At 41.7% G+C, this 13,186-nt stretch overlaps 1 protein-coding gene and 1 long non-coding RNA gene across 6 annotated transcripts; one reads left to right on the plus strand and one right to left on the minus strand.

Moving 5' to 3' along the window:
- Nucleotides 1–1,760: 1,760 nt before the first annotated feature.
- LOC118381430 (endonuclease domain-containing 1 protein-like) lies at nucleotides 1,761–4,362 on the plus strand. Its single transcript, XM_035768365.2, has 2 exons — nucleotides 1,761–2,237; nucleotides 2,871–4,362. Exons 1-2 carry the CDS (start codon nucleotides 1,917–1,919, stop codon nucleotides 3,615–3,617), a joined length of 1,068 nt encoding a protein of 355 aa, XP_035624258.1. The 5' UTR covers nucleotides 1,761–1,916; the 3' UTR covers nucleotides 3,618–4,362.
- A 7,284-nt stretch (nucleotides 4,363–11,646) lies between these two features.
- Nucleotides 11,647–13,180, minus strand: LOC127915603 (uncharacterized). Of its 5 annotated transcripts, none has more exons than XR_008091417.1 (3): nucleotides 12,645–13,180; nucleotides 11,891–12,180; nucleotides 11,647–11,774 (listed from the first exon to the last, which is right to left on the minus strand). It is a non-coding gene; the product is annotated as an uncharacterized LOC127915603 (long non-coding RNA). The 5 variants fall into 5 exon arrangements; XR_008091416.1 differs by having other exon boundaries at nucleotides 11,891–12,122; nucleotides 12,587–13,180; XR_008091414.1 differs by having other exon boundaries at nucleotides 12,065–12,180; nucleotides 12,587–13,180.
- Nucleotides 13,181–13,186: the final 6 nt, after the last annotated feature.

Consider the following 13,186-nt stretch of genomic DNA (forward strand, 5'->3'; position numbering starts at 1 on the left):
AGTTACTACTTTAGGCCAGGGTCTATTTCAACCCTATTCCCTATTTAGTGCACTACTTTAGACCAGAACCTATTTGAGAAGGCCTAGGCTATAGGCTGCTATAGGCTATATCAGATATGTTTCGTAGAGTAGGTCTAGGCTATAGTCTATATCAGATACGTTTCTTAGAGGAGGTCAAGGCTATAGGCTATATCAGATACGTTTCTTAGAGGAGGTCAAGGCTATAGGCTATATCAGATACGTTTCTTAGAGTAGGTCTCGGCTATAGTCTATATCAGATACGTTTCTTAGAGGAGGTCAAGGCTATAGTCTATATCAGATACGTTTCTTAGAGGAGGTCAAGGCTATAGGCTATATCAGATACGTTTCTTAGAGTAGGTCTAGGCTATAGTCTATATCAGATACGTTTCTTAGAGGAGGTCTAGGCTATAGTCTATATCAGATATGTTTCTTAGAGGAGGTCTAGGCTATAGGCTATATCAGATACGTTTCTTAGAGGAGGTCTAGGCTATAGTCTATATCAGATACGTTTCTTAGAGTAGGTCTCGGCTATAGTCTATATCAGATACGTTTCTTAGAGGAGGTCAAGGCTATAGGCTATATCAGATACGTTTCTTAGAGGAGGTCAAGGCTATAGGCTATATCAGATACGTTTCTTAGAGTAGGTCTAAGCTATAGTCTATATCAGATATGTTTCTTAGAGGAGGTCTAGGCTATAGGCTATATCAGATACGTTTCTTAGAGGAGGTCTAGGCTATAGTCTATATCAGATATGTTTCTTAGAGGAGGTCTAGACTATAGTCTATATCAGATACGTTTCTTAGAGGAGGTCAAGGCTATAGTCTATATCAGATATGTTTCTTAGAGGAGGTCTAGACTATAGTCTATATCAGATATGTTTCTTAAAGGAGGTCTAGGCTATAGTTTATATCAGATACGTTTCTTCTTTCTTTTTTTAGTTTTCTTTTTTTTATTATTATATTTTTTTTATTTCACCTTTATTTAACCAGGTATTTATATATATATATATATATATATATATATATATATATATATATATATATATATATATATATAACCCTTTATTTAACCAGGTAGGCTAGTTGAGAACAAGTTCTCATTTACAACTGCGACCTGGCCAAGATAAAGCATAGCAGTTCGACACATACAACACATGGAATTAACAAAACATACAGTCGGATAGGAGGAATTGGCTTTGGGGGTGACCAGTGAGATATACCTGCTGGAGCGCGTGCTATGAGTGAGTGCTGCTATGGTGACCAGTGAGCTGAGATAAGGCGGGGCTTTACCAAGCAGAGACTTGTAGATGACCTGGAGCCAGCTGGTAAGGTGACGAGTATGAATCGAGGGCCAGCCAACAAGAGCATACAGGTCACAGTGGTGGGTAATGTATGGGGCTTTGGTGACAAAACGGATGGCACTGTGATAGACTGGATCCAATTTGTTGAGAAGAGTGTTGGAGGCTATTTTGTAAATGACATCGCCAAAGTCAAGGATTTGTAGGATGGTCAGTTTTACGAGGGTATGTTTGGCAGCATGTGTGAAGGATGCTTTGTTGCGAAATTGGAAGCCGATTCTAGATTTAATTTTGGATTGGAGATGCTTTATGCGAGTCTGGAAGGAGGATTTACAGTCTTTGTTACAGCAGTTTCCATTGATACGAACAGAGGTGTTTATGCAAATCAACCCTTTCTGTCTTGACATCTGAAGGAGGAGTCTCTGAAAACCTATTTAAATCAGTCTGTCCTGACTCAGCTCAGCAGTCTCCAGTCTACCAACTGGTCTCTGTAATAACTATTTAAATCAGTCTGTCCTGACTCAGCTCAGCAGTCTCCAGTCTACCAACTGGTCTCTGTAACTTCATCTTTGTCTCTGTGGTGTACAGTCTTCAGGTGATGATGGGGGTATTGAATCATCTCTCTACTCTCCTCCTTCTCTCTCTCCTTCCTCCTGCTCTCTCTGGTGTGAACAGGTTCGATCCAGAGTGCCAAGAGTTCTTCCTGGAGGGGACAAATCCAAATCTCCCAGGTATTTTGGTTGGTGGGACAGTCCAGAACCAGAACCGCTACAAGCCGATCTGCCAGTTGTTCAAAAACATCTACAGGTTTGCAACTCTCTACGACACGACCAACAAGATCCCTGTGTTCTCAGCCTACACCTTCACTGGTCCTCCTACAGACTGCAGACCAAGTCAGTCCTGGATGATAGAGCCTCAGGTAGTTCTAATCTCTATTCATTCAACATGTGTATTTATTACTGGTATAGACATACAGTATCTTTGAGACAGTAATGCATCTTCGGTCCAACCACTTTCAGCTTACGTCTGGATTGTGAAATTGTGACTTTTTGTGTGAGTCAATGTCTGAACCTGTTAATGAGTTTTAATGTCTGAACCTGTTAATGAGTTTTAATGTCTGAACCTGTTAATGAGTTTTAATGTCTGAACCTGTTAATGAGTTTTAACGTCTGAACCTGTTAATGAGTTTTAATGTCTGAACCTGTTAATGAGTTTTAATGTCTGAACCTGTTAATGAGTTTTAATGTCTGAACCTGTTAATGAGTTTTAATGTCTGAACCTGTTAATGAGTTTTAATGTCTGAACCTGTTAATGAGTTTTAATGTCTGAACCTGTTAATGAGTTTTAATGTCTGAACCTGTTAATGAGTTTTAATGTCTGAACCTGTTAATGAGTTTTAATGTCTGAACCTGTTAATGAGTTTTAATGTCTGAACCTGTTAATGAGTTTTAATGTCTGAACCTGTTAATGAGTTTTAATGTCTGAACCTGTTAATGAGTTTTAATGTCTGAACCTGTTAATGAGTTTTAATGTCTGTCTGATGTTTCTGCAGCTCGAAAATGAAAATGTCAAACTTAATGGCAAACTGAACATGAAATGTTGTAAAGTTGTCAACAACCAGGCTGCGGACACAGACTACTATAAAAACGGCATGGGTCTGCATAGAGGTCACTTGTTCCCATGTTCATACGCACCTGATGATGATACCATGATGTCCACTTTCACCCTGACGAACGCCGTTCCCCAGGAAAGATCCTTCAACCAAGGCAGCTGGAAGACAATGGAGGGCAGAGTCAGAGAAGCTCTTGTGAAGAACTGTAAGGATAACAACAAGATAAAAGCTTATGTGGTGACTGGAGCCGTTCCCAGCAACAACATCCAACTGAACAACAGAGTGAACATCCCAGATCTCATGTGGACAGCCTACTGCTGTTACAACAGTGAGAAGGACAAGTGGATGGCCGGGGCACACTGGGGTGAGAACAAAGAGAAACGGAATACAAAAGTATTGGAACCCCATTCCTTGGCTGATCTGAATGTAATGTTGAACCAATATTACCATGTTGATGGTGTCGTAGTTGGTGATGTCAAGGTGTTCCCAGATCAGTGTTCAAATGGTGTTATTCCAACAGAGCTTCTTAAGGGGAAAAACAAGGTTATTCGTGTCTCTCAAAAAACAAAAACAAAAACAAACTCGAAACGGAAATTGAACGGTGGTGTCCAGGTGAAACCAAAAAAGGTTCAAAAGAAAAGTAGAAATAAAAATAATGGGGTGCAAAGGAGCAAAATAAATAAATAAATTAAATACAGTTGGGAAAGAGGTAGTTGTTTGGGCTAAATTATAGGTGGGCTATGTACAGGTGCAGTAATCTGTGAGCTGATGATGATGATGTAGTGACATAACCACCAGGAACCTGTGACATCATCAGGTCAAGCAGGTAATAATGAACCTGGTTTAGTCTGACCTGAGTTTCACTCTGTGATCAACATTCACTATTGTTAGAAATATTATGAATAAATGAATAAACAATATTCTCATTTTAAATTGAATTGTAACTAAGTAAACTTATACTCTGTTTTATTATATCTGATTAACTATATGAGTTGGTAAGAAGGGATTGTGTGACACGGACAAGGAGTAATTAAAGTTAATGAACACCATTCCAACTAGGAAGAAAGAAATGGGTTGTGGATTAAGTAAACAGATAAGGTAGTTAACCTGTGGTTGAACCGACCAAACTGAGCTCTGAGGTGTTTTAGATAAGACAGTGAGTGCATTCCTAGGTTTTCTGTTAATTAGAACTGTCAGCTAAGTGGTGATCGATAATGGTGAGGAGTCAAAAGTTAATTAAGTTGTGTTGTGTGTCTTGTGTATGTGCTGGGGGGGTCAGAATGAACTCAAAATTAACTTTTAAAGTTCCCTTTGTCCCGGTCAAGAGGAGGGGATCCTGTTAAGCAATGAAATGACGTCATGTTTTTGTATATAAACTGTTGTTCGTGGTAACGTGAGAATGTGCTCCGAGAATAAATTATGTTACCTATTATTGATAAGACTGGTCTCCATCTATTTTATGTTAACAAGAATCTTACAAATTCTCATAAAATAGACTAAAGGAATTCAATGAATGAAAACACATTGGTATAATTCAATTGCAGTAACAACTATTAATGACAATACTTTCTGAACTATCAGCACAGTAGACCACTGACCTGCTTTAGTAGACTACTGATCTGACCTGCTTTAGTAGACTACTGACCTTACCTGCTTTTGTAGACTACTGACCTGACCTGCTTTAGTAGACTACTGACCTGACCTGCTATAGTAGACTACTGACCTGACCTGCTTTAGTAGACTACTGACCTGACCTGCTATAGTAGACTACTGACCTGACCTGCTTTAGTAGACTACTGACCTGCTTTAGTAGACTACTGTACTGACCTGCTTTAGTAGACTACTGACCTGACCTGCTTTAGTAGACTACTGACCTGACCTGCTTTAGTAGACTACTGACCTGCTTTAGTAGACTACTGACCTGCTTTAGTAGACTACTGACCTGACCTGCTTTAGTAGACTACTGACCTGACCTGCTTTAGTAGACTACTGACCTGACCTGCTTTAGTAGACCACTGACCTGACCTGCTTTAGTAGACTACTGACCTGACCTGCTTTAGTAGACTACTGACCTGACCTGCTTTAGTAGACTACTGACCTGACCTGCTTTAGTAGACTACTGATCTGACCTGCTTTAGTAGACTACTGACCTGACCCGCTTTAGTAGACTACTGAACTGACCTGCTTTAGTAGACTACTGACCTGACCTGCTTTAATAGACTACTGACCTGATCTGCTTTAGTGGACTACTGACCTGACCTGCTTTAATAGACTACTGACCTGACCTGCTTTAGTAGACTACTGACCTGACCTGCTTTAGTAGACTACTGACCTGACCTGCTTTAGTAGACTACTGACCTGACCTGCTTTAGTAGACTACTGACCTGACCTGCTATAGTAGACTACTGACCTGACCTGCTATAGTAGACTACTGACCTGACCTGCTTTAATAGACTACTGACCTGACCTGCTTTAGTAGACTACTGACCTGACCTGCTTTAGTAGACTACTGACCTGCTTTAGTAGACTACTGACCTGACCTTCTTTAGTAGACTACTGACCTGACCTGCTTTAGTAGACTACTGACCTGCTTTAGTAGACTACTGACCTGACCTGCTTTAGTAGACTACTGACCTGACCTGCTTTAGTAGACTACTGACCTGACCTGCTATAGTAGACTACTGACCTGACCTGCTTTAATAGACTACTGACCTGACCTGCTTTAGTAGACTACTGACCTGACCTGCTTTAGTAGACTACTGACCTGCTTTAGTAGACTACTGACCTGACCTGCTTTAGTAGACTACTGACCTGACCTGCTTTAGTAGACTACTGACCAGCTTTAGTAGACTACTGACCTGCTTTAGTAGACTACTGACCTGACCTGCTTTAGTAGACTACTGACCTGACCTGCTTTAGTAGACTACTGACCTGCTTTAGTAGACTACTGACCTGCTTTAGTAGACTACTGACCTGACCTGCTTTAGTAGACTACTGACCTGCTTTAGTAGACTACTGACCTGACCTGCTTTAGTAGACGACTGACCTGCTTTAGTAGACTACTGACCTGACCTGCTTTAGTAGACGACTGACCTGCTTTAGTAGACTACTGACCTACCCTGCTTAATGTATTTTTGGAATTTTAAATCAATTTACTCTGTATAGTATTACATCTATTTCTCTTGTTAAAGGGACAATCTGTGATTGTTGTATCCATTTGTACTTTTAAATGAATGATATGAACCCATTGATTCTGAAAGAATATAACCGAGTAGCTGATTTGGTTTTGGGTGTTGGGATTAGATTTGATTTGATTTTTTTTATTTGCTCTGTCAGCAGCAGGTAGTGGACATTAACCTGCTACCCTGGTAGTGAGGATCAGCTCTGTCAGCAGCAGGTAGTGGACATTAACCTGCTACCCTGGTAGTGAGGATCAGCTCTGTCAGTAGCAGGTAGTGGACATTAACCTGCTACCCTGGTAGTGAGGATCAGCTCTGTCAGCAGCAGGTAGTGGACATTAACCTGCTACCCTGGTAGTGAGGATCAGTTCTGTCAGCAGCAGGTAGTGGACATTAACCTGCTACCCTGGTAGTGAGGATCAGCTCTGTCAGCAGCAGGTAGTGGACATTAACCTGCTACCCTGGTAGTGAGGATCAGCTCTGTCAGCAGCAGGTAGTGGACATTAACCTGCTACCCTGGTAGTGAGGATCAGCTCTGTCAGCAGCAGGTAGTGGACATTAACCTGCTACCCTGGTAGTGAGGATCAGCTCTGTCAGCAGCAGGTAGTGGACATTAACCTGCTACCCTGGTAGTGAGGATCAGCTCTGTCAGCAGCAGGTAGTGGACATTAACCTGCTACCCTGGTAGTGAGGATCAGCTCTGTCAGCAGCAGGTAGTGGACATTAACCTGCTACCCTGGTAGTGAGGATCAGCTCTGTCAGCAGCAGGTAGTGGACATTAACCTGCTACCCTGGTAGTGAGGATCAGCTCTGTCAGCAGCAGGTAGTGGACATTAACCTTGCTACCCTGGTAGTGAGGATCAGCTCTGTCAGCAGCAGGTAGTGGACATTAACCTGCTACCCTGGTAGTGAGGATCAGCTCTGTCAGCAGCAGGTAGTGGACATTAACCTGCTACCCTGGTAGTGAGGATCAGCTCTGTCTCTATAGACTATAGCCTAGACCTCCTCTAAGAAACGTATCTGATAAAGACTATAGCCGAGACCTACTCTAAGAAACATATCGGATATATTCTATAGTCTAGACCTACTCTAAGAAATGTATCTGATATAGACTATAGCCTAGACCTCCTCTAAGAAACGTATCTGATATAAACTATAGCCTAGGCCTTCTCATATAGGCCCTGGTCTAAAGCTGTGCACTAAATAGGGAATAGGGTTGAAATAGACCCTGGTCTAAAGCTGTGCACTAAATAGGGAATAGGGTTGAAATAGACCCTGGTCTAAAGTAGCGCACTAAATAGGGAATAGGGTTGAAATAGACCCTGGTCTAAAGTAGTGCACTAAATAGGGAATAGGATTGAAATAGGCCCTGATCTAAAGTAGTGCACTAAATAGGGAATAGGGTTCAAATAGACCCTGGCCTAAAGTAGTGCACTACATAGGGAATAGGGTTGAAATAGACCCTGGTCTAAAGTAGTGCACTACATAGGGAATAGGGTTCCATTTGGAATGAAGCAATACATTACTGACCTGGGAGTAAACATGGAGAACCCTGAACTCACCATGTTACCAATCTGTCACCAATCACTCTGCTGATCCATCAGAAACCAATAAATATATCCAGCTCTGTTGAACAAAGTGATTTTAATTGAAACTGGGGTCATACTGACACACACACACACACACACACACACACACACACACACACACACACACACACACACACACACACACACACACACACACACACACACTGTCTGCAGTGGTTGTCATTATAATGTCATGTATCTATGTATTTATTTTCTATTGTACAGAGTTGTCTACTGTTGTCTGTCGCCCCCCAGTGGTTCTTTGTTGTAAGAACGAACTTATTCCTTTCCCAAATGGGACCCTATTGTAGTGCACTATAAAGGGAATAGGGGGCCATTAGGGATGTATTTAACTGGAATATGTTGTTGCACTACGTCCTAATGATTAGCTCTGGTCCAGGGTGTGACGTGCATCTTGATGAAGCTGAACCGTGTTGATGGATATAACACCCTGGACCAGAGCTACCTAACAATATACAGCTGGATAATAAGTCCTGTTATCTGATATTCTGAATAATGTTGTATTTTATACGTTGTTAAACTGATAAAGACGAAACCCGCACACTGCTCTTGCTGGTATCACTGCTCTAGCTGGTATCACTGCTCTTGCTAGTATCACAGTATCACTGATCTAGCTAGTATCACTGCTCTTGCTAGTATCTCTGCTCTTGCTGGTATCACTGCTCTTGCTGTTATCACTGCTCTAGCTAGTATCACTGCTCTAGCTGGTATCACTGCTCTAGCTGGTATCACTGCTCTAGCTGGTATCACTGCTCTAGCTGGTATCACAGTATCACTGCTCTTGCTGGTATCACTGCTCTAGCTGGTATCACTGCTCTAGCTGGTATCACTGCTCTAGCTAGTATCACTGCTCTAGCTGGTATCACTGCTCTAGCTAGTATCACTGCTCTAGCTGGTATCACTGCTCTAGCTGGTATCACTGCTCTTGCTGGTATCACTGCTCTAGCTGGTATCACTGCTCTTGCTGGTATCACTGCTCTTGCTGGTATCACTGCTCTAGCTAGTATCACTGCTCTAGCTGGTATCACTGCTCTAGCTGGTATCACTGCTCTAGCTAGTATCACTGCTCTAGCTGGTATCACTGCTCTAGCTGGTATCACTGCTCTAGCTAGTATCACTGCTCTAGCTGGTATCACTGCTCTAGCTGGTATCACTGCTCTAGCTGGTATCACTGCTCTTGCTGGTATCACTGCTCTTGCTGGTATCACTGCTCTAGCTAGTATCACTGCTCTAGCTGGTATCACTGCTCTTGCTGGTATCACTGCTCTAGCTAGTATCACTGCTCTAGCTGGTATCACTGCTCTTGCTGGTATCACTGCTCTTGCTGGTATCACTGCTCTAGCTGGTATCACTGCTCTAGCTGGTATCACTGCTCTTGCTGGTATCACTGCTCTAGCTAGTATCACTGCTCTAGCTGGTATCACTGCTCTTGCTGGTATCACTGCTCTTGCTGGTATCACTGCTCTAGCTGGTATCACTGCTCTTGCTGGTATCACTGCTCTTGCTGGTATCACTGCTGTTTATTCAGCTTTCCGTATCGGCCTCAAGACCTTCGTCAGAGCTTTGTGAGTGTTAGTCGTTTCCACCCTTATGGAGACATGGCATCTAATGGGGTTGGAGTCGAGGAGAAATAAACACATGTTACCAAATATAACAATGTGCATTTATAAGTATTCTGATAAAGTGTGTGTGCTGCCATTCTGTTAGAAGGTAACATATTGTTTATATCCAATTTGTAAGTCGCTCTGGATAAGAGCGTCTGCTAAATGACTTAAATGTAAATGTAAATGTATTACAATGGTTCAAATGTATTTTCATTGTGTTCCATGGTGTTATTCGCCCCCTAGTGGAGTTTTCTGGTACTTAGAAAGAGACGCAAACAGGAAGAATAGAATTCGTTCTGCACGCAAAGAAGCAGCTAAAAACAACGCTACGGTGCAGGTCTTTCAGTTATTTATTGTTACGCTTCAGCCTTGGAAATATGTGTTTGTAAGTTAGATTCAAGCATTTAGCTAGTGATGATAATCTTGTTATTGATAGAGTTGCTTACATATCAATGTTGGTTGGTTGGTTGCATTTACTCACAAATTGCAATGCCTTTAATGTATGTCTTTAGCTGTATTACTTTGCTCGTGCGTCATGCAAACGAATCGTAAAATATACAATACTGTAGTTTTGTTACTGTTTCTAGTGTAATATGCTTTGTTATTCTACATAGATGGTTGTACATTATTAGAGTAATGAAAGGAGCCAATTACCATATGAGTAACAATTAGCTCTATGGTTTGGCATCATGCCAGATGCATGGTACCTTAGCGCGTGCTTTGTATTTATGCAACTTCAAATGTTTAATGTACAGCTACAGTATATCGGTGTGAATTGAATACTAAAGTATATTCTTTCATGTATTTTGCAGTTTCACAACATAAACGTTTCAAATATATTCATTCAAGAAAAGTTACAAAAAAGTTACGATTTGGGAGTTTTATTTAAGACTTAGTTGTTGGCTGTCTGTCTAGTTTTGCATGGGAACGCAACTCAAGGGCAGAATGTGTACATAACACGTATTAAGTTAGGCTACTGTCTTAATCACTAATCGTCTTCCTCACACACACTTAAACAAAATACAATCATTTATTTGGCAGATTAATTTATTCATGTTTCCCAATTGGATAATCCCATATAAAGACAGACATCACCATTCCTACCAAGGACAGTGTGAGTGAACTTCGGGAGAAGGGGGAATGGGGTGGAGGGGGGGGGAACTGTAGCAACACTATGAGCTGGTGGCTGGGTCCTACCAAGGATAGTGTGAGTGAACTTCGGGAGAAGGGGGAATGGGGTGGGGGAGGGAACTGTAGCAACACTATGAGCTGGTGGCTGGGTCCTACCAAGGACAGTGTGAGTGAACTTCGGGAGAAGGGGGAATGGGGTGGAGGGGGGAACTGTAGCAACACTATGAGCTGGTGGCTGGGCGCCGCGGGCGGTGTAGTGACCGAACAGGGGCGATGGAGGGCGGCAGACAATTGTCAAAATATCGCCTCAAATTCAGGTGCTGCCACAGGCGACGGTCTAATGGGAGGACTGGCCCTGATCCCGTCTGTAAAACCCACAATGAGGACATCAAGTAAGTTTTCATAAATCATTGGGTTCCGTTCAAGAAGAAACGTCAGAGTCGTCTGAAGTGGAGGCATTAATTCATGTTGACGTTTACAACATAACATGCTTGGACATTTCATCATTAAGACCTTTAGGGAATAATGTCTGGAGGGTGAAAATCACAAAACATTCTCATTAGATCCGTGTTATATCACCTCCCCTGTCTGATATCTTGACTTTCTCTCTGTCACACAACCTAAAGGTAGAAATGTCATGTTTTAGGTCATTACAATGCACTGCGACTGGATAATCCCGGTCTTTACTCCCGATTTAACTTTTATGTTCACTAATTCTCTGAGATAACGAGAGGTTTTACCTACATAACACAGCCCACATGGACATTTAATCATGTAGATAACATGGGTGGTGTTTACCTACATAACACAGCCCACATGGACATTTAATCATGGAGATAACATGGGTGGTGTTTACCTACATAACACAGCCCACATGGACATTTAATCATGTAGATAACATGGGTGGTGTTTACCTACATAACACAGCCCACATGGACATTTAATCATGGAGATAACATGGGTGGTGTTTACCTACATAACACAGCCCACATGGACATTTAATCATGGAGATAACATGGGTGGTGTTTACCTACATAACACAGCCCACATGGACATTTAATCATGTAGATAACATGGGTGGTGTTTACCTACATAACACAGCCCACATGGACATTTAATCATGTAGATAACATGGGTGGTGTTTACCTACATAACACAGCCCACATGGACATTTAATCATGTAGATAACATGGGTGGTGTTTACCTACATAACACAGCCCACATGGACATTTAATCATGGAGATAACATGGGTGGTGTTTACCTACATAACACAGCCCACATGGACATTTAATCATGTTGATAACATGGGTGGTGTTTACCTACATAACACAGCCCACATGGACATTTAATCATGGAGATAACATGGGTGGTGTTTACCTACATAACACAGCCCACATGGACATTTAATCATGGAGATAACATGGGTGGTGTTTACCTACATAACACAGCCCACATGGACATTTAATCATGTAGATAACATGGGTGGTGTTTACCTACATAACACAGCCCACATGGACATTTAATCATGTTGATAACATGGGTGGTGTTTACCTACATAACACAGCCCACATGGACATTTAATCATGTAGATAACATGGGTGGTGTTTACCTACATAACACAGCCCACATGGACATTTAATCATGTAGATAACATGGGTGGTGTTTACCTACATAACACAGCCCACATGGACATTTAATCATGTAGATAACATGGGTGGTGTTTACCTACATAACACAGCCTACATGGACATTTAATCATGTAGATAACATGGGTGGTGTTTACCTACATAACACAGCCCACATGGACATTTAATCATGTAGATAACATGGGTGGTGTTTACCTACATAACACAGCCCACATGGACATTTAATCATGTAGATAACATGGGTGGTGTTTACCTACATAACACAGCCCACATGGACATTTAATCATGGAGATAACATGGGTGGTGTTTACCTACATAACACAGCCCACATGGACATTTAATCATGTAGATAACATGGGTGGTGTTTACCTACATAACACAGCCCACATGGACATTTAATCATGTAGATAACATGGGTGGTGTTTACCTACATAACACAGCCCACATGGACATTTAATCATGTTGATAACATGGGTGGTGTTTACCTACATAACACAGCCCACATGGACATTTAATCATGTTGATAACATGGGTGGTGTTTACCTACATAACACAGCCCACATGGACATTTAATCATGTTGATAACATGGGTGGTGGAACACGTAATAATGTCATTAATTTGGAACCGTGTTCCTGTATGTGGGTGGCAGAAACATTCACACTTCATCATATTGTTGCACTGGGCTCAGCATCTGCATTTACAGCAACCAATCAGAAGAGGGCGTAAAAGAGCCTGGCTCGTTTTCTTTTGTGGCTGGAGGTTTGGCATTGACCAATTTGTTGCATAAATTGCGACCTCTCCTATATAGTAAGTGGTGGGTTGTTAAATTTACCCGACCTCTCCTATATAGTAAGTGGTGGGTTCTTACATTTACCCGACCTCTCCTATATAGTAAGTGGTGGGTTCTTAAATTTACCCGACCTCTCCTATATAGTAAGTGGTGGGTTCTTAAATTTACCCGACCTCTCCTATATAGTAAGTGGTGGGTTCTTAAATTTACCCGACCTCTCCTATATAGTAAGTGGTGGGTTCTTAAATTTACCCGACCTCTCCTATATAGTAAGTGGTGGGTTCTTAAATTGAC

Source organism: Oncorhynchus keta, chromosome 35, assembly GCF_023373465.1.
Source record: "Oncorhynchus keta strain PuntledgeMale-10-30-2019 chromosome 35, Oket_V2, whole genome shotgun sequence".
Taxonomy (NCBI): Eukaryota; Metazoa; Chordata; class Actinopteri; order Salmoniformes; family Salmonidae; genus Oncorhynchus; species Oncorhynchus keta.